Here is a 16,559-nt window from a genome sequence, read left to right on the forward strand (position 1 = left end):
GTCGTGGCCTAGTGGTTAGACTCCTAATCCTAGGGTTGTGGGTTCGAGTCTCGGGCCAGCAATACCCCAAATGCTCCCCGAGTGCCACATGCTCTGGGTGTGTGTCCACGCACTTGGGCTAACTGCCGAGCACCATACTTGGTTATGTCATGTCACATCACATTTGGGGAAGTCGTGGCCTAGTGGTTAGAGAGTTTGACTCCTAATCCTAGGGTTGTGGGTTCGAGTCTCGGGCTGGCAATTTCACGATGTGTTTTCCCCAAATGTGACATACAACCAAGTATGGTGCTCGGCAGTTAACCCAAGTGCGCGTGGACACACACACACACACACACACCCGGAGCAGTGGGCAGCCATTTATGCTGTGGCACTTGGGAGCAGTTGTTGTGTGTGTGTGTGTGTGTGTGTGCGCGCAAGCGCACTTGGGTTAACTGCCGAGCACCATACTTGGTTGTATGTCACGTCACATTTGGGGAAGTCGTGCTATTGCCAGCCCCGAGACTCGAACCCACAACCCTAGGATTAGAAGTCAAACTCTCTAACCACTAGGCCACGACTTCCCCAAATGTGATGTGACATACAACCAAGTATGGTGCTCGGCAGTTAACCCAAGTATGCGCACACACAACAACTGCTCCCAAGCGGCACAGCATAAATGGCTGCCCTCTGCTCCGGGTGTGTGTCCACGTGCACTTGGGTTAACTGCTGAGCACCATACTTGGTTGTATGTCACTTCACATTTGGGGAAGTCATGGCCTAGTGGTTAGAGAGTTTGACTCCTAATCCTAGGGTTGTGGGTTCGAGTCTCGGGGCTGGCAATACCATGACTTCCCCAAATGTGACGTGAGCTACAACCAAGTATGGTGCTCGGCAGTTAACCCAAGTACACGCGCACACAACAACTGCTCCCAAGCGCCACAGCATAATGGCTGCCCACTGCTGTGTGTGTACACGTGCACTTGGGTTAACTGCTGAGCACCATACTTGGTTGTATGTCACTTCACATTTGGGGAAGTCGTGGCCTAGTGGTTAGAGAGTTTGACTCCTAATCCTAGGGTTGTGGATTCGAGTCTCGGGGCTGGCAATACCACTTCCCCAGATCTGACGTGACATACAACCAAGTATGGTGCTTGGCAGTGCACGCGCACACAACAACTGCTCCCAAGTGCCACAGCATAAATGGCTGTCCATTGCTCCGGGTCTAGGGCTGGCAATACCACGACCGTGACATACAGCCAAGTATGGTTAGTACAGTTAACCCAAGTGCGTGGACACACACCCGGAGTAGTGGGCAGCCATTTATGCTGTGGCGCTCAGGAAGCAGTTGGGGTATTGCTGGCCAGAGACTCGAACCCACAACCTTAGGGTTAGGAGACACACTCTCTAACCACTAGGCCACGACTTCCCCCATTATACAAAGATACCACTGCTGCAAAATACTACTTACAAATATTGCAAATGTATACATTAGCTGATAAACTTACAGTGTAAGGCTCGAGGCTCTTTCCATCGTCAGGTGTGCTCGTTCCTGTTGGTGTCGTCAATCTGGCAACCTGCGTGTCCATCTAGTCTGAGAAGGAGGGGTTAGTTGAATGTCAATCACACATACAGCACCTTTAAACCACAAAAGCACATTTATCAACAACATTGGAGCTTATAACAGACACAAAAGAATTTACAGCAACAGCACCATGTAATATTCCCCACTGCAAATCGCCTGAATGCATATTCAATGGTGGTTTATCAAGCACCCTCCAAACTGGCTTTATTTAATCTCCCAAACCAAGCTTATCCCATTCAAAATACCGTTATCTAAAATCTTAACAAAACACTAATAGTCTGCAAGTCCACATTTTTTTAGTTCATCAATGTTCAACCTAATACCAGAAACATCCTTCAAGTCTAGCATAATCCCATGTACTGGAAAATGATCTTTTTCATCATGAAGTGAAAGACCTGTCCTGTATTCTCATAAATCAAATTACTCTTGACCAAGCTTTTGCTTCCACAAGTCCACAATTGGCCACCTTGCTGGGACTGAAATCAGTTTGCAATACTGTGCTGTTCAGGTCCAGCTAAACTAAGTTCTTCAGTTTAAAAGTGTTATTGGTAGACAGCATTTGTGTAAGGCCTGATACGTCACCCTTTTTATCCAGTCGAGTCCCTTATATGAGCAGTTCCTACAGCAGCCAAAAAAGTGTCTATTATCTCCAGTCTATTAAGATTAAAGAATCCCCTTTAAACAGAAAGCAATCCATTCAAGCACAGTTCCCTTAGGGTTCAAAAGAAGAGAAAAATCAGTCAACGGTGAAAATCAATAGTAGATTTCATCAAGTCCAACAGTTTAACACTAATATTGGACATAAACGAACACGTTAAATATAAAGTATTCAAAACAGGTAAGTTCATATATTTGGAGTAAAGTTGAACTGCTTCATCAGTCATACAGTGCTCCGGAACACACCTCATGAAGAGACCGACGCACCACCACAAAAACAAGAATGAGATGCATTCTAACATAACTGTGGCGTTAAACTCCGTTAGTGAGCGCTCTTTTAAAATATTGCACAGGTCGTTCAGATTACTTGTTAAAGTGCAAGGAAATACCGTAAGTCTGTTTGTGGATGGAGACTTTGTAATGGCCAAAACTATGTATTTTGCATGGATCACATTATAGTGTGGAGTTCATGAAAATCATGAGAACCACTATGCATAAGTTCGCTCTGCCGCCTTATTATTTTATCTTTATTTGTAACGCCAAGTAAGAGCTAATTTCTCATGAATGAGAAGAGCATGTTGCCGTGTACCAGCCATTAAATGTTTGGGACACCAATTCCTCGTTTTCTGTCTCTTTCATTTCATGGATTTAACGAGTTATCCGAGACAACGTGTTACAACTTCTTCAGCGACTGGATCTAATCCTCTTTTGCTGAAGTTAAATAGCTGGGCAGTTTTATAGCCGAATTATAATAGGCCGCCTAATAAAAATAACAAGTTATTATCATTATTATTATTTAATACATTAATAGGAGAATGAGCATAATATCGTCTTGACTATTGACAAAGACATCTGCTTACGTCGATATCTCTGACTATCGTCGATACATGATTCTATCGTATATTGGCACAACCCTACTGTCCAGTCCATCCACTTTTTGTAGAATAATTTTATCATAGATCTCATATTAGGGACAAAGGCTAAACCCTCCATTGCAGTTGCTCTCTTTTTCCATTTACCTGGTCATTCCCGGTTTGTTTTTTTACTTGTGTATAATATGATCATGTATATGTGTTACATGCCCCCTCCCCTTTTTGTTTATTTGAATGTTGGTATAATATATTTGTATATGACATCTCCATATTACTTATATATTACTTTTCTATGTTGCCCTAATGCTTTGGCAATACAAAATGTATTTTTGTCATGCCAATAAAACTATTTGAATAGAGAGCCAGAGATTTGTTCTCATACTTTGATCGACTGTGTAACAATCTTCAACATGGGAAACGGCACACATCAAGACACTGCAATCGTACTTATTACATCTCAGCCGTGTTTTACGCATTATTGCTAACTAACATTGAGAGTTTAAGACACTGACATGGCTGGACTACTGAATCACTAGAGTTAGCCAATCACAGTCTGCATTAGAACACGGCTCTACTTTTATACTTTCTGCAGGGAATAGGTCTACACCCAGTAGGTAGTTTTGACCCTTTTATATCAGGACTGGTATCTTTGTCTGAGCTTGCATTCTGTTCTCTCATTTCCTCCCAATACAAACAGAGCTTCAGAGGCCCATGCCAACAAATACAGTTGGCTCTGCCATTGCTGAACTCAAACCTTTTCCCTGCGTCACACTAACACACACACTAACAGAATACAAATAGAAAGAAATAAGCATTGTAAACCCAGCCTCAATCTCATATACAAGGAGGTCGCCTTTCAACTAAAAAGAACACCACATTTATCTTGACAGTTTGCAGCTACAAAGGACAACAAGATGTGTTCTTTACTTACTCAACATCTGTGACCCAAACAGGGCCGTGCCTCCCAAACTCCAGCATGTGCATGCTTTAATCATGCTATAATTGACCACTCTCCCTGAAACACACAAACATTTCCTTCTTCAAATCTTCCATTACTCATTGTGTACCTATCATGTACACTTCGACAGTTAAACACCTCACAGTAGAACCACACTTCAATGGACTCTAGCAGAAATACAACAAAGTATCCTATAAATACACTTATAAAATCACTTCACATATACAATCTCATCTAAGCGTATTTTTACATGACACTCATGTACTATAACCAGAAAAGTTTCACACAGACTACAACATCGTCAAAACAATCCCTGTTCACACAGATCCACCAAAACAACTAACATCACTGTATTATGGTTGTCAAGTGCTATAGCTGAACACATAATACACATGGACACGACAACACTGTTTACACAAACTCATGTTTTTGAAGTTTACACGGACACAAAATGCACCCTTAGTACATGGGATGTTAGTTTTGAAAAGTAGTTGAATAGTTGTTCATAGTTTCTGAGCTCTTAGAAAAGTGTGCTGTGAGTAATCCCACCGACTGTCCGTCATTGTTAGTGACTGAGGAAACTTTACTTATTATTAATACTGCTCTGACAAAAGTTGACCCGAATGAGATGCTATGATTTAACTTTCAATGGTAGTGTAGCAAGCAACGCCACCAAATGTGACCCTGGACCACAAAACCTTAAGTCGCCGAGGTATATTTGTAGCAATAGCCAAAAAAACATTGTATGGGTCAAAATTATCTATTTTTCTTTTAATGTCAAAAATCATTAGGCTATTAAGATCATGTTCCATGAAGATATTTTGTAAATTTCCTACCGTAAATACATCAAAACTTAATTTCTGATTAGTAATATGAAATTCAAAGAATTCATCTGGACAACATTTTTTTGCACCCTCAGGTTCCAAATAGTTGAATCTCAGCCAAATATTTTCTGATCCTAATAAACCATACATCAATGGAAAGCATATTCCAAATCATAAATCAATATTTAAGACCGGTTTTGTGGTCCAGGGTCACAAATACATAGTTACGACAATGATAACGTCCTTGTATTAGTGTACTTTACAGGGGGAAAAGCCATTGCTTACAATGTATAGATGCCATTAACCTCACCACACTAACTTGCTCAATTTACACTTTTAAAAACACTGACTTGCAACAAGAAATGACTTCCTAACACCTCCTACAAAACCACACAATACTGAACAGCATACATAGGAGCTAAGGATGTGCGAAACTACTCTATTAAAGAAACTGCTGCTGCTAGTTGATACTGTAAATACTAGTTGAAATCAAATCATTTTAATAATACTTTTTAGAAATAATAGATTATTATATATTTCTGTTGCTCTCTGTGGGATCACAGAAATGTCCGCTAGTAAGACCGGTATTTCACATCACATATACACACAATGTTTGTTTTTTTTCTTCTGAGGGTTTCTTACTTTTAGACTTGTTGACTAGTCAGAACAAAATTTCTGTTTAAATGACTGTGAAATTAATTGTAGCACGCATCCCTGAGAGGAGCATCTTGATTTACTATTTCAAGACCAATTTCTGTTTAATACATATCTATGCTACAGCTATATTGTTGTTGGGTTTTTTTTGCAACACCTTAACGGCAAAATTGGAATCAGTTGACAATCGAGTATCCCTTGTGCTTTGTGAGAAGAATAATTCAGTCTGCATATTTTCACCTTTTTCAGGATCTGGATGATATTGAAGATGAGAACGAGCAGCTCAAACAGGAAAATAAGACCTTGCTCAAAGTGGTCGGCCAACTCACCAGGTAGAACCCGGCGACCCGAGGATGGCTGAAATGGATTCTGTGTCTAGCTGCCGCGGCCGGAGGGATTCTTGAACGATGCGACCGCCTTTCGCCTCTGTCCTTTACATGTTCTGCTCTGTCTGTCCTGTTGTTGTCACTCTATGGAAGAGGATGCGTGTGCACTTTGGGGAGGCTTTGAGAACCTGGACCTCTGGATGTTGAACCAGGCCACCCAATGCGGTGTTACTCGAGGCCTCCCGCTTTTATGAGGGTTGTTGAAGGAACTTGCCTTCTATTTAATGTAAATGTGTGTGTACATAGGCTACGCTGACTTTTCTTTTAAGACTTACGCGGGACAATGAAGGAAGAGAGAGAGGAAGTGCCTTTGAACATATGGGGCAGCACCAAACTTATTTTCTTTCCTTTTTATCCATCTATGTCAAATCACTCATCGAATCGCACATCTTTGCTATAGTGGGATGACAGACGCATTCTGCACGTTTTTCTCTCACACTTTCAAATGACTGCTTTTGGGATATTTCAGCTTCAAGGGCTCCTCTATCAGTTAAAAGTGGCCACCATTGCCTTTAAATGTAAACTGTGTCTCTTTAACACACATCACTTCTATTACCTGTGAGTCTAAGAAGTGCCTGTTAGTCAGGAGCCCACATCTAAACCTAAGGCCTCGTTTTAAACTGGGTGACTGATCCTCCCTGGCGGTTGGTGGTACTGGGTGCGATTCTGTGTTTCAGCCTCCGAGAACATAGTGCTACAAAGGTGTTTCTGGCTTGGAGCTTGCAAATGCTGTAATGAATATAGCTTAGGCTGCTGCTGTGCATCTTCAAAATAACCAAATCGATTGAAGATGTTATTAAGCATGTTCATGTGGTCTCTCATAGCTGAAAAAAGACGGAGATATGACATAACATTAAATTGCGATTGCGAGGTCACCACTTTGGGGTACATATCTACATTAATGCTAATATACAGTGCTAATAAAATGTATTCTGTAAAGTCATTTTTAGGGGGTCATTTGTTTTTTTTGGTTCAAGACTGTACTGGGGTGAGAGAAATCCGCATCCCACTGCTTTACATAATGCATGTACAGAAGATTAAATAAAAGTTTCATTAAAAAGCTTTCATGACAAAGCCTATTTCTTTAGTAACTTTTTTCATTACTTTATTGAATTTTATTTTTAATGAATGAATAATTTACATTCTTACATTCATTAACTGTATTAACTACAGTTCAATTAAATTATTATTATTAAAGTACACAAATTATGGGCTATTCAAAGACTGTTATGAAAATCATGAATTGAATACTGACAAATGTGGAAAGGGATAACAACGTCATTTACTCTTAATCATGTGATTCTACTCCTACTTTCTGATTACTTTCTATATACACGCAGCATTGAAAATATTAAGAGACAGCTATTTTTTTTTTTTTTTTGATAAGCGTCTCTACATGTATGGCAGCCATTCTATTCCAGTGTTTGTTAAATTACATCACAGGCGCACTACATTCTGCTTAATGAAGTAATGATTAGCTGATAAGCATAACCAAATCTTATTTAAAGTTGAAAAATATAAAAACCACTCTCCACTTCATGGGATGCACTACACCTCCATTGGTTGGGGGGGGGGGATTTTATTTTAGATTTTATTTCAGATGAGAAGTGTGCAATCTGCAAACACGTGCAGTTGCTGATGTTTACGTACAGTGGGTACGGAAAGTATTCAGACCCTTTGCTGTGACACTCATATATTTAACTCAGGTGCTGTCCATTTCTTCTGATCATCATTGACATGGTTCTACACCAGGGTTATTCAAGTCTTGCCCTGGAGTTTAGCTCCAACCCTGATCAAACCCACCTGACCCTGTTAATCAATGTCTTTGGGATCATTAGAAAAATCACAGGTAGGGCCTTTTGAAATCCCTTTTATTTTTTTCCAAATTCCGTTTTTTCTGTTTTAATTTTTCTTGATTCCATTTTTATCTTCCAAAAGCATGTCCAATTAATAAAAATTATAACACTTATACATTTTCACATCAGTTTATTAAAAGTTTATCAAAAATGTTTAGGGCCCAATGACATGTTTTATTTTTTCTTCACCATATGTTTTATTGTAACCTAATTCTGTGTTTTTGCATGTGTACATTTTTAAATGCATAAAAACAACTTCTTTTCTTTAAATAGCCTCATGAAATGTATTTTTCCCCTCTGAAATTCTGTTGTGTATTTAAATTTTTCTGGTTATCAAATGAAGGTATAAAACATTCATTTAATTTATCTTTTAATTACAGAAAATTAAGCAAACTTAATTTTTTTGGTAAACAAAGGGGATTTGCTATTAAAAATAAAACATGGAAGAAATGTTGTGTGAATAAATATGTTTGTTTCATTTTAGTAAAAGTAGTACTGGTCTATGTACATTCTGCTGAACAATAGTAATAGTACAAATGGCAAATACTTGTCATTAAATTAGACTTTTATTTTGATGGGTTACCATACCTTTACAGTTCTGTGTATGTGAAACTACTATTATGTGATATGACGCTAGTTTTACTCAAATCAAATGGTCAAATGCTCATGAAGTGACTCTCAGAACAGTTCTGGAAATGTTGTTCATGTGTTCACGTCCTCATTTAGTGACAGGAAAGATGCTGAAACACGCACTTCTGTGTGTGTAATGAATGAAGGGCTCCGCACTTCTGCGCCATTCATTAACACAGACACGCAGAACATGCAGGATCCATATTTAAATAGACTTTTCCTGCTTAATATTTACAGATATTAGTCCATACCATGATTTGATGTAAGTGCAATGACCTACTTTTGATTAATTCATTCAAAATTTGACAAATTCTGTGACATTCCACATTAAACTGTAAATTCCATTTTTATGACTGGATTCTGCGATTCTGCCCGTGTTTTCTGCATCGTGGAAATCATAGGGCCCTACACATGTAGGTGTGTTTGATCAGGGTTGGAGCTAAACTCTGCAATGCACTGGCCCTCCAGGGCAAGATTTGAATAGCCCTGTTCTACACCTTCATTTGAGTCCAGCTGTGTTTGATTATCCTGATTGGACTTGATTAGGAAAGCCACACACCTGTCTATATAAGACCTTACAGCTCACGGTGCATGTCAGAGCAAATGAGAACCATGAGGTCAAAGGAACTGCCTGAAGAGTTCAGAGACAGAACTGTGGCAAGGCATTGATCCTGCCAACGTTACAAAAAAAATCTGCACTTAAGGTTTAATTCTGCTGCACTTAAAGAGCGCAGTGGCCTCCATAATCCTTAAATGGAAGACGTTTGGGATGACCAGAAACCCTCCCTAGAGCTGGATGTCTGGCCAAACTGAGCTATCGGGGGAGAAGAGCCTTGGTGAGAGGGGTAAAGAAGAACCCAAAGATCACTAGCCGCAGTTCCACTGTCCGGCCAGTGCGAGCCAGGGCTTAAAGCGGGCCAGTAGCACTGAGGCCAGATTAGCGCAGGGTTTCCACCGTCAGGCCTGAAGCTCCGCTGCACGTCACTAAAACACGCCCTTTACACGCCTCTCAGAACAATGTCACGAAACCCCATCATTTCAGCAACAAAGAGAAGTTATCAGAAAACTAATGAGAAATAAATCACTGGAACATGCGCGATCACACAGGAACATGATAAAAGCAGCCGTTTGTTTGCAAGCTTTGTTAAATATTCAAATTCAAAAGCATCGATGTTTTAACTATAGTGGAATAAGTGATAAATTGATCATAATGATTTAATTTATCAGGACTCAAAATTAATCACACATAAATACACTTATTTCTATTATATTTATTTATTTTTAATGCTTATTCAAATAGCCTGCTTATTTAGTTGAGTCTGTTTCTGTTTATTTGTAGCCATTAGGGGTGTAACGATATGCGTATTCGTATATAACCGTTCGGTACGAGGCTTTCGGTTCGGTACGCGGTACGCATTATGTACCGAACGGTTCGTTGGAATAATTCATTATATTTGGAAAATAAATTAAAAATTGTGAAATATAATGATATGTGTTCAACAAGGTAGCCCAATAACACAAACGACGTAACAGGCGTAACCTGACACCCACGAAGAAGAAAAAAACACCAACTTATATGTTTATGTTAGGCTACTCAGTCAGGCGCTCGTTCGCTCACTCAGTACGCGTCCTTTGTGAAAGACCCTTTAGCCATTTTTCCACGAGTCTTCAGCGTGTACTGAGTAAGCGAGCGCCTTACTCTGTAGTGGAAAACGCAGGTTTTAAGAACATGCTTAATGTAATTGAGCCCCGTTACAATATTCCTTCACGAGCCCATTTCAGCCGGACCGTAATTCCTGCTTTAGTTATAGAGTTCCGTATAAAAAGTTACATCTTTGTATTAGTTCATAACTACTACAACAATATAACATTTTAATTTGTTTTTTTTTTATAAGGAGCTGTTTTTGTTTTATACAGTATGCTGCTAAGAAAACACCATAGAAGATGGGTAAAGAATAGCTCCATCATTGTTCAAAACAAAAAACATACTTTGTTAGTTTTAATAAATAATTTTTTTTTTTAAAAATCAAGGAAATTTATCTGCCAATTTTTTATTTTTGCTGTATCTAAAACATACCGAACCGAACCACCAGTGAATCGTATCGAACCGAACCGTGAATTTTGTGAACCATTACACCCCTAGTAGCCACAGTACAAATAAACAGAAACAGACTCAACTAAATACCTATACGTCACATTTAGAATGAATGATATCTCTATTTTTATAAAAGCTCCCGAACAAAAACATTATTATATTTTTTATGATAGGCAACATGAGCTAAAACTCTCAAGATGAGGCTTGTGACAGATAATATAAGTTACTAAATAAATACACGATTGTGATCTAGAATAAGAAGCTGACGTCTGGTTTCTTCCGAACAAAAATTTTATAAAAATTTGATGATACATGCTACGTGGAGCTAAACTCTCAAGATGAGACTTATGACAGACAATATGTTAAATAAATACACAGTTGTGATAGAGAATAAGAAGCTGACGCCTGATCTCTCCTGGCTGCATTTACCATGGTAATGTTAATGTTTAGCGTGCATAATCTTTTACATCGATTCTAAAGATTTCTGTCTTGTTTAGTGATTATAATCAACATCGGATCAAGTTATTTCAAACATTGTTTAGTTTGAAACAGTGTTTAGAGAATATGTCAGGATCAAAGTTCACCCCAAAATGAAAAAAATATATTATAATAATTATGTGTGTGTGTGAATATATATATATATATACATTTTTTTTTTTTAATTCAGTTTGGGGTGAACTTTGATCCTGGCATATTCTAAACACTTTACAGCATTCACCCAGTGATTCCCAATGAGTGATTTTTTTTTTTTTTTTTCTCTGTGAATAGAACGGACCCCAGATCGGCACCACTGGAAATCATGAGGCGTTCATAAAACCAATCAGATGCTAGTGAACAGAAGGCTTTGCTATCTAGAGGATGCAGGGACTCTGCTATAGCTCGCCTGCATATTAATAAAGTGACGCCTCTGTGGTCATTAGAGCCCTCACCCCGAGAGAGGAACGCCTGCTATTGCGCTAATGCTTTAGTAATTGCTTCATCTCCCCCTCTCCGTCACTCCAGGACAGACGTGCATCTGGATTAGCATTTTTATGGAGAAAGAGCAATGCAGATTTTTCTGGGAAGAGTGGAGACACGAATGCGTCCATTAGTGAACTTTAACTCCCTCACCTTTGAAAATATTTGTTGCTTGAGTGTCTGTGCTGGATGCTGAAATGACTGTATTGACCCCTTTCACATTTCTCTTCCTGTGCAAAGTCAATGAAAGCTCAGATGACAATCACTGCATTATGACCCCGATTTTGTCAAAATGTATATAAAAAAATAAAAAATAATTCAATTCAATGTAACTCAATGTTAATTATCTTCTCTTACGGGTCTGTTGTAAGCGCGTTCACGACGCTGCTGAAGTATGGCGCTGCTCTGATGTCACATGGACTACTGTGATGATGTTTTTCTTACCTTTCTGGACATGGACAGTAGACCGTACACACTGTTTCAATGGAGGGACTGAGAGCTCTCGGACTAAATCTAAAATATGTTAAACTGTGTTCCAAAGATAAACGGAGGTCTTACGGGTTTGGAACCACATGAGGATGAGTCATTAATGAGACAATTTTCATTTTTGGATGAACTAACCCTTTAACGCTCCACCTGGAAACAAAGATGCCGTTTTGCCAAACCCCTCATGTTAGAAGAAAGTCTTCATGTTAAATGTGACAATGAGCGCTGGATTTTCAAAAGTATGTGAAGTATGTAAAGTTCGCAGCATAGACTCTTTAAAATATGTACAAGAGTTTTACACAACAGTCTGTTATTGTGGGGACATTTCCACATCCCTAAACATGACACAGCACAAAAGGAAACGTGAATGGTTGCTTTACCTGTCATTGATTTGGCCTCTTGGGTGGTCCTTGTCCAAAGTTCCCAGACCTTCTGCCGTCAGTTTGAAGGTCTGACCATGCAAGACTAATTTGGACGAGCTGGCTCCACTATATCGCAACCTGTAAGCATGATAAATAATACATGTTTATACTTTCTATTGAGCATTCAATATATGAAACTATGGCAATAGGCATATTGTTTCTGACACACACTACGAAAGTGACAAACAAGTCATCTCATAACCCGCGGGGCAGGTTGAGGCGGGTAAAGAAATTGTCACTTTATATTTGCGGGGCAGGTTGGGGCAAGTCATTAAAAACTAAATTAAAAAAATCCATGTATGTTGCGTGCGATTCCCTATAGCCTATGTTAAATATTTGGAATATCTATTTTCATATTTTATTAGGTTCTTTTATAAGCTTACAATACTAAGGCCTAAGTAGCAACGAAACTTGTGTGATGTCCCCCCGATGTGCGGGTCATTGGATTGAGGCGGGTTAAGAAATTTGACTTTATTTGCGGGGCGGGCCAAATAATTTCATAAAAGCATGACCCCCGGATTGGAAATAAACCAGACCCGTGCATTACTACTGTAGATGGTAGACCAATCACAACAGACTGGGCCATCTGACCAATCAGAGCAGAGTAAGCTCATGGAAAAGAGGGGTTTAGTTAGACTGAATCTAAGAACCACTTAGATCAAATCATTTGATAATCGTTGGAAAATTAGGTGATATTAAATGCATATTTTAAGAAAACGAAATAATTTTTTGACCATGCATGCATGTAAACCTCATGTAAGTGACTCCCAAAACAATATTATAAACCTTAAAAATAGCATTATAGGGGCACTTTAAATAAAAGTTAAATGATTTAATTGATTGACTGCCATTTATTCATTCTTTATTAAGAATTTTCTGTTGTCTCGGTCTAAAGGTGTGGGAAGTGTTTATAGAGTGGGACTGACACATGATGGATAAAAGATACAAATCATTTTTTATTTAACTGTTCACACTTCAGTTGCTGTAAATATTTACATTTTGTGCTAAACAGCTGCATGGAATTATTAGCAGGTGTTTTAGAAGTAGTTGTGCAGTAGTTGGTGCACGATTAGGTTTAATTGCTCAATGTCACTAAAACAGATCCAGATTAGATCCCGCTCCTGCTATACATCAACTGGCACAGAACTGGCATTTGCCAAAGGAAAAATCAATCTGAAATCTGAAAAACTGGGAACCAGAGGAGAATGGTGAAACCAACCCAAGACCAAAAAGTCGAAATATACCATATTATACCATATGATATTTCCTCTCATAATTTAGTAAATAGGGGTGGCTGATATGCCAATATATCAAAGCAGAAATCTTATCACAATTCATTTTTTAAATGTTGGTTTTTACAGTCAAACTAGTTTCCATACAGCCTTAGAAGGTAGCATAACAAGTAAGGAAAAAAGATTGACAGACCATTTAGTCCAAAGAAGGGTGGGCCAATCTGGACAAAACCTTATTTCACATTATTTAATTTTTGTAATTAAACAAACTGCTTTTAAGGCAGATCGTAGAGGCATTTAAATTGTTCACAATCTAAGATTATATATACACAGTAGGGGTGTGCAATATGACAATGTAGGTAAGTAACAGCATATACAGTACATATGGTTATGATGCAACCTGCAGAAAGAGTCACTGAAAAATCCCCAGCACTAAAAAAAAAAGTAAAATATGATTACTTCTTATATGCATCGTGCAAGCACAGGCAGCTGCATAAGATGGGCCTCTACATATACAATCAAAAAAGCGACTCTGCTATCTTTTAGTTGACTAATTAAACTACTTTTATGGAGACATTTTCTCAATGCATACAGTAGACTATAGAGTAGCATTCAGTATAATATTGTGTTTCCTGCTTCCACTGATTTGAAGAGGGGAGACCAAAGGTCACGGCCGGATTCCCAGAGCAGTAATCACAATCCCACAATCCCTCCACTCCATTTCAGATGAGAATACTACAACAGCCGTTTATGAACACTGGTCATGTCTAGCACTCTTTACAGCTAAGCTTTTAAAAACTTGTCATGTACACTGCAGTCTTTGGGCACACAATGTCCCAAATACCAATTTGTTTAACATTTCAGAAAAGATGAATCAGTCTGGCCAACTGAGATTTTGATTTGGAGATAAAGTTGACGATCACGGTTTTTTAGCAGTTCATTAGCACTGCTGCTGCTTGTTTGCTTTTAGGAAATACAGGAGCATTTGGACCCAGAGGCGCGTGACGTCAGACTTAACCAACTAGACTGCTATCATCCGAAGTCATGTTTACACACATCATGTCCATGGCTATCATTTCCCACATATCAGTCACACACACACACACACACACAAGGGTGTGTTTAGTGACAACATTCCATACACTTCCACTCAAAAAGTGGAGCTGGGAAAGGCACAAGTGGACCTTTTGTATCAAACCCTCAATCCAGATAGGACGAGATATTTTGACATAAATGTATCACTGAAATTACAACTATTAGTGTGTCATTGGAATGTCCCTGAACAATAAAACTTACGATTAATAAGACAAAAAACGTTTAACTACAGACCGGCCTTATTAACACACACACACACATATATATATTTCTTTTTCTTTTTTTTTTACGTCTAATAATAACACATTCTTAGTATAAATAACCCCAAATGCAACACATAACGTTACTGTATATTACTTCATACTTATAAACCGAGACTGTCCTGTATTGCTGTAATTTATAAAAGGCCATACGCAGGGTGAAGATTAAAAGGAATATTTTGAAGAAACTTGGTGAATAAAGACGTTTTACTATCAGGAGGACATGTTCATCTATTCATAAATATTAATCCATGAACCGTTTATTATGGTAAATGACTTTCCTTCACGGAAGGACGGTTAGCGTTCGTACCTTACTTTTTTTTCACACCCAGGCGCCCATTCAGGACGAGGTTTTGTGCAAAAACGGAATGGAATAAAAAAGATATGGGCCTCAAGAAGTGGGTTGAGTATTTTAAAGTACATTCCTGTCTCTTCAACACCGCAATTTTGACTTTATAAATTGTTTACGCACAGACACGCACGTGTGAGGTGAGGATTAACCCCGAGCGCGCTTCCTCTGTTCACCTCAGTCTACTGTTCACCTGACCTCTGTGGAAAGCGACGACAATCGGCCCGTCGCAGTGTGCATTAGTTTACATGCATTGGGACTTCATGTGTTATTCTATGTCTTACTTTGAAGCCGAGGGCATGATGATGACACCCTTGTGATCGTTCTTGTTGACACGCAGAACCAGAGCGAGCACGTAAAAGTAGAGGAAGACGTACGATAACGCGACTCGAAGCTTCAATAGCGAGTAGCGCCCACTGTTGGTCATGACTTTTCCAATTTTTCGCGATTTACTTTATAAACAATTTCTCCCTGATTGAATATTTTAGACCTTGCTATAGCCTTCCTAAAAAAATAATGATAATAAAAATAAATAAATTATATATAACAATTCGGACACATTATCTGTTATTGTAGAAACTGCGTGAACAGATTAAATGTACTTATACAATGATACTTTCATAACCACATTAGGCATATCTGCTTAGCCACAGAAAAGTAACATGAGGTTTTTCACTGGGAGGATTTGTACCTTCAGATCATGACTAAATTTAGCACTCATGCTTCAGTTTGATAGTGAGAAGGCGCCTCATCTTGTATTCATTGCTCTTAAGCAGACCTTGAAGATCTACGCAGAGATGAAGTGGCCGACTGCTGAGTAATATGTACTTAATGGTGCGAGATGGTCAAAGTCATGTATACCGAAATGCATTTGATCCTGTGGAGCTGATAGCCCTGAGACCCCCACACAGCCCTGCTCGTATCTTGTTCTTGAAGGAGCCCATATTTCATTATCAGCGCTTCCGTGTGCACACTCTTGAGGGCCAATCCGCTCAGAGGATATCTATGTGGGCTTCTTCACACTCAGTAAGCCTGAAATGAAAGATATTGAACTAAAGACACAGAAATGTTGTTTCACCTTTGACATTTCACACTTGACCCTCAAGATTCAAACTTTTTCTTATTTCACTGTTATAATCCCTATATAAATCACTTAGTGACATTTACGACCCATTATCAAATGTAAGATCCAGAGAAAATGCTACTACGCTTGGCTTACCTTTTTTTTTTTTACATTTATAATGTGAATTAAAATCTCCTTTTCC

General features: G+C 38.8%; 1 protein-coding gene and 1 long non-coding RNA gene across 2 annotated transcripts in view; one reads left to right on the plus strand and one right to left on the minus strand.

Moving 5' to 3' along the window:
* Window positions 1–6,974, plus strand: part of LOC127973461 (PRKC apoptosis WT1 regulator protein) — a 56,340-nt gene extending 49,366 nt beyond the window's left edge. Inside the window, exon 6 of the mRNA XM_052577370.1 lies at window positions 5,776–6,974. Coding sequence (XP_052433330.1) covers window positions 5,776–5,862 — 87 coding nt within the window. The 3' untranslated portion in view covers window positions 5,863–6,974. The remainder of the gene's footprint in view (window positions 1–5,775) is intronic.
* LOC127973477 (uncharacterized) lies at window positions 1,400–15,692 on the minus strand. The gene is made up of 3 exons (XR_008157260.1): window positions 15,579–15,692; window positions 12,317–12,436; window positions 1,400–1,570 (listed from the first exon to the last, which is right to left on the minus strand). It is a non-coding gene; the product is annotated as an uncharacterized LOC127973477 (long non-coding RNA).
* Window positions 15,693–16,559: the final 867 nt, after the last annotated feature.

This window comes from Carassius gibelio, chromosome A4 (genome assembly GCF_023724105.1).
Source record: "Carassius gibelio isolate Cgi1373 ecotype wild population from Czech Republic chromosome A4, carGib1.2-hapl.c, whole genome shotgun sequence".
NCBI classification, from domain to species: Eukaryota; Metazoa; Chordata; class Actinopteri; order Cypriniformes; family Cyprinidae; genus Carassius; species Carassius gibelio.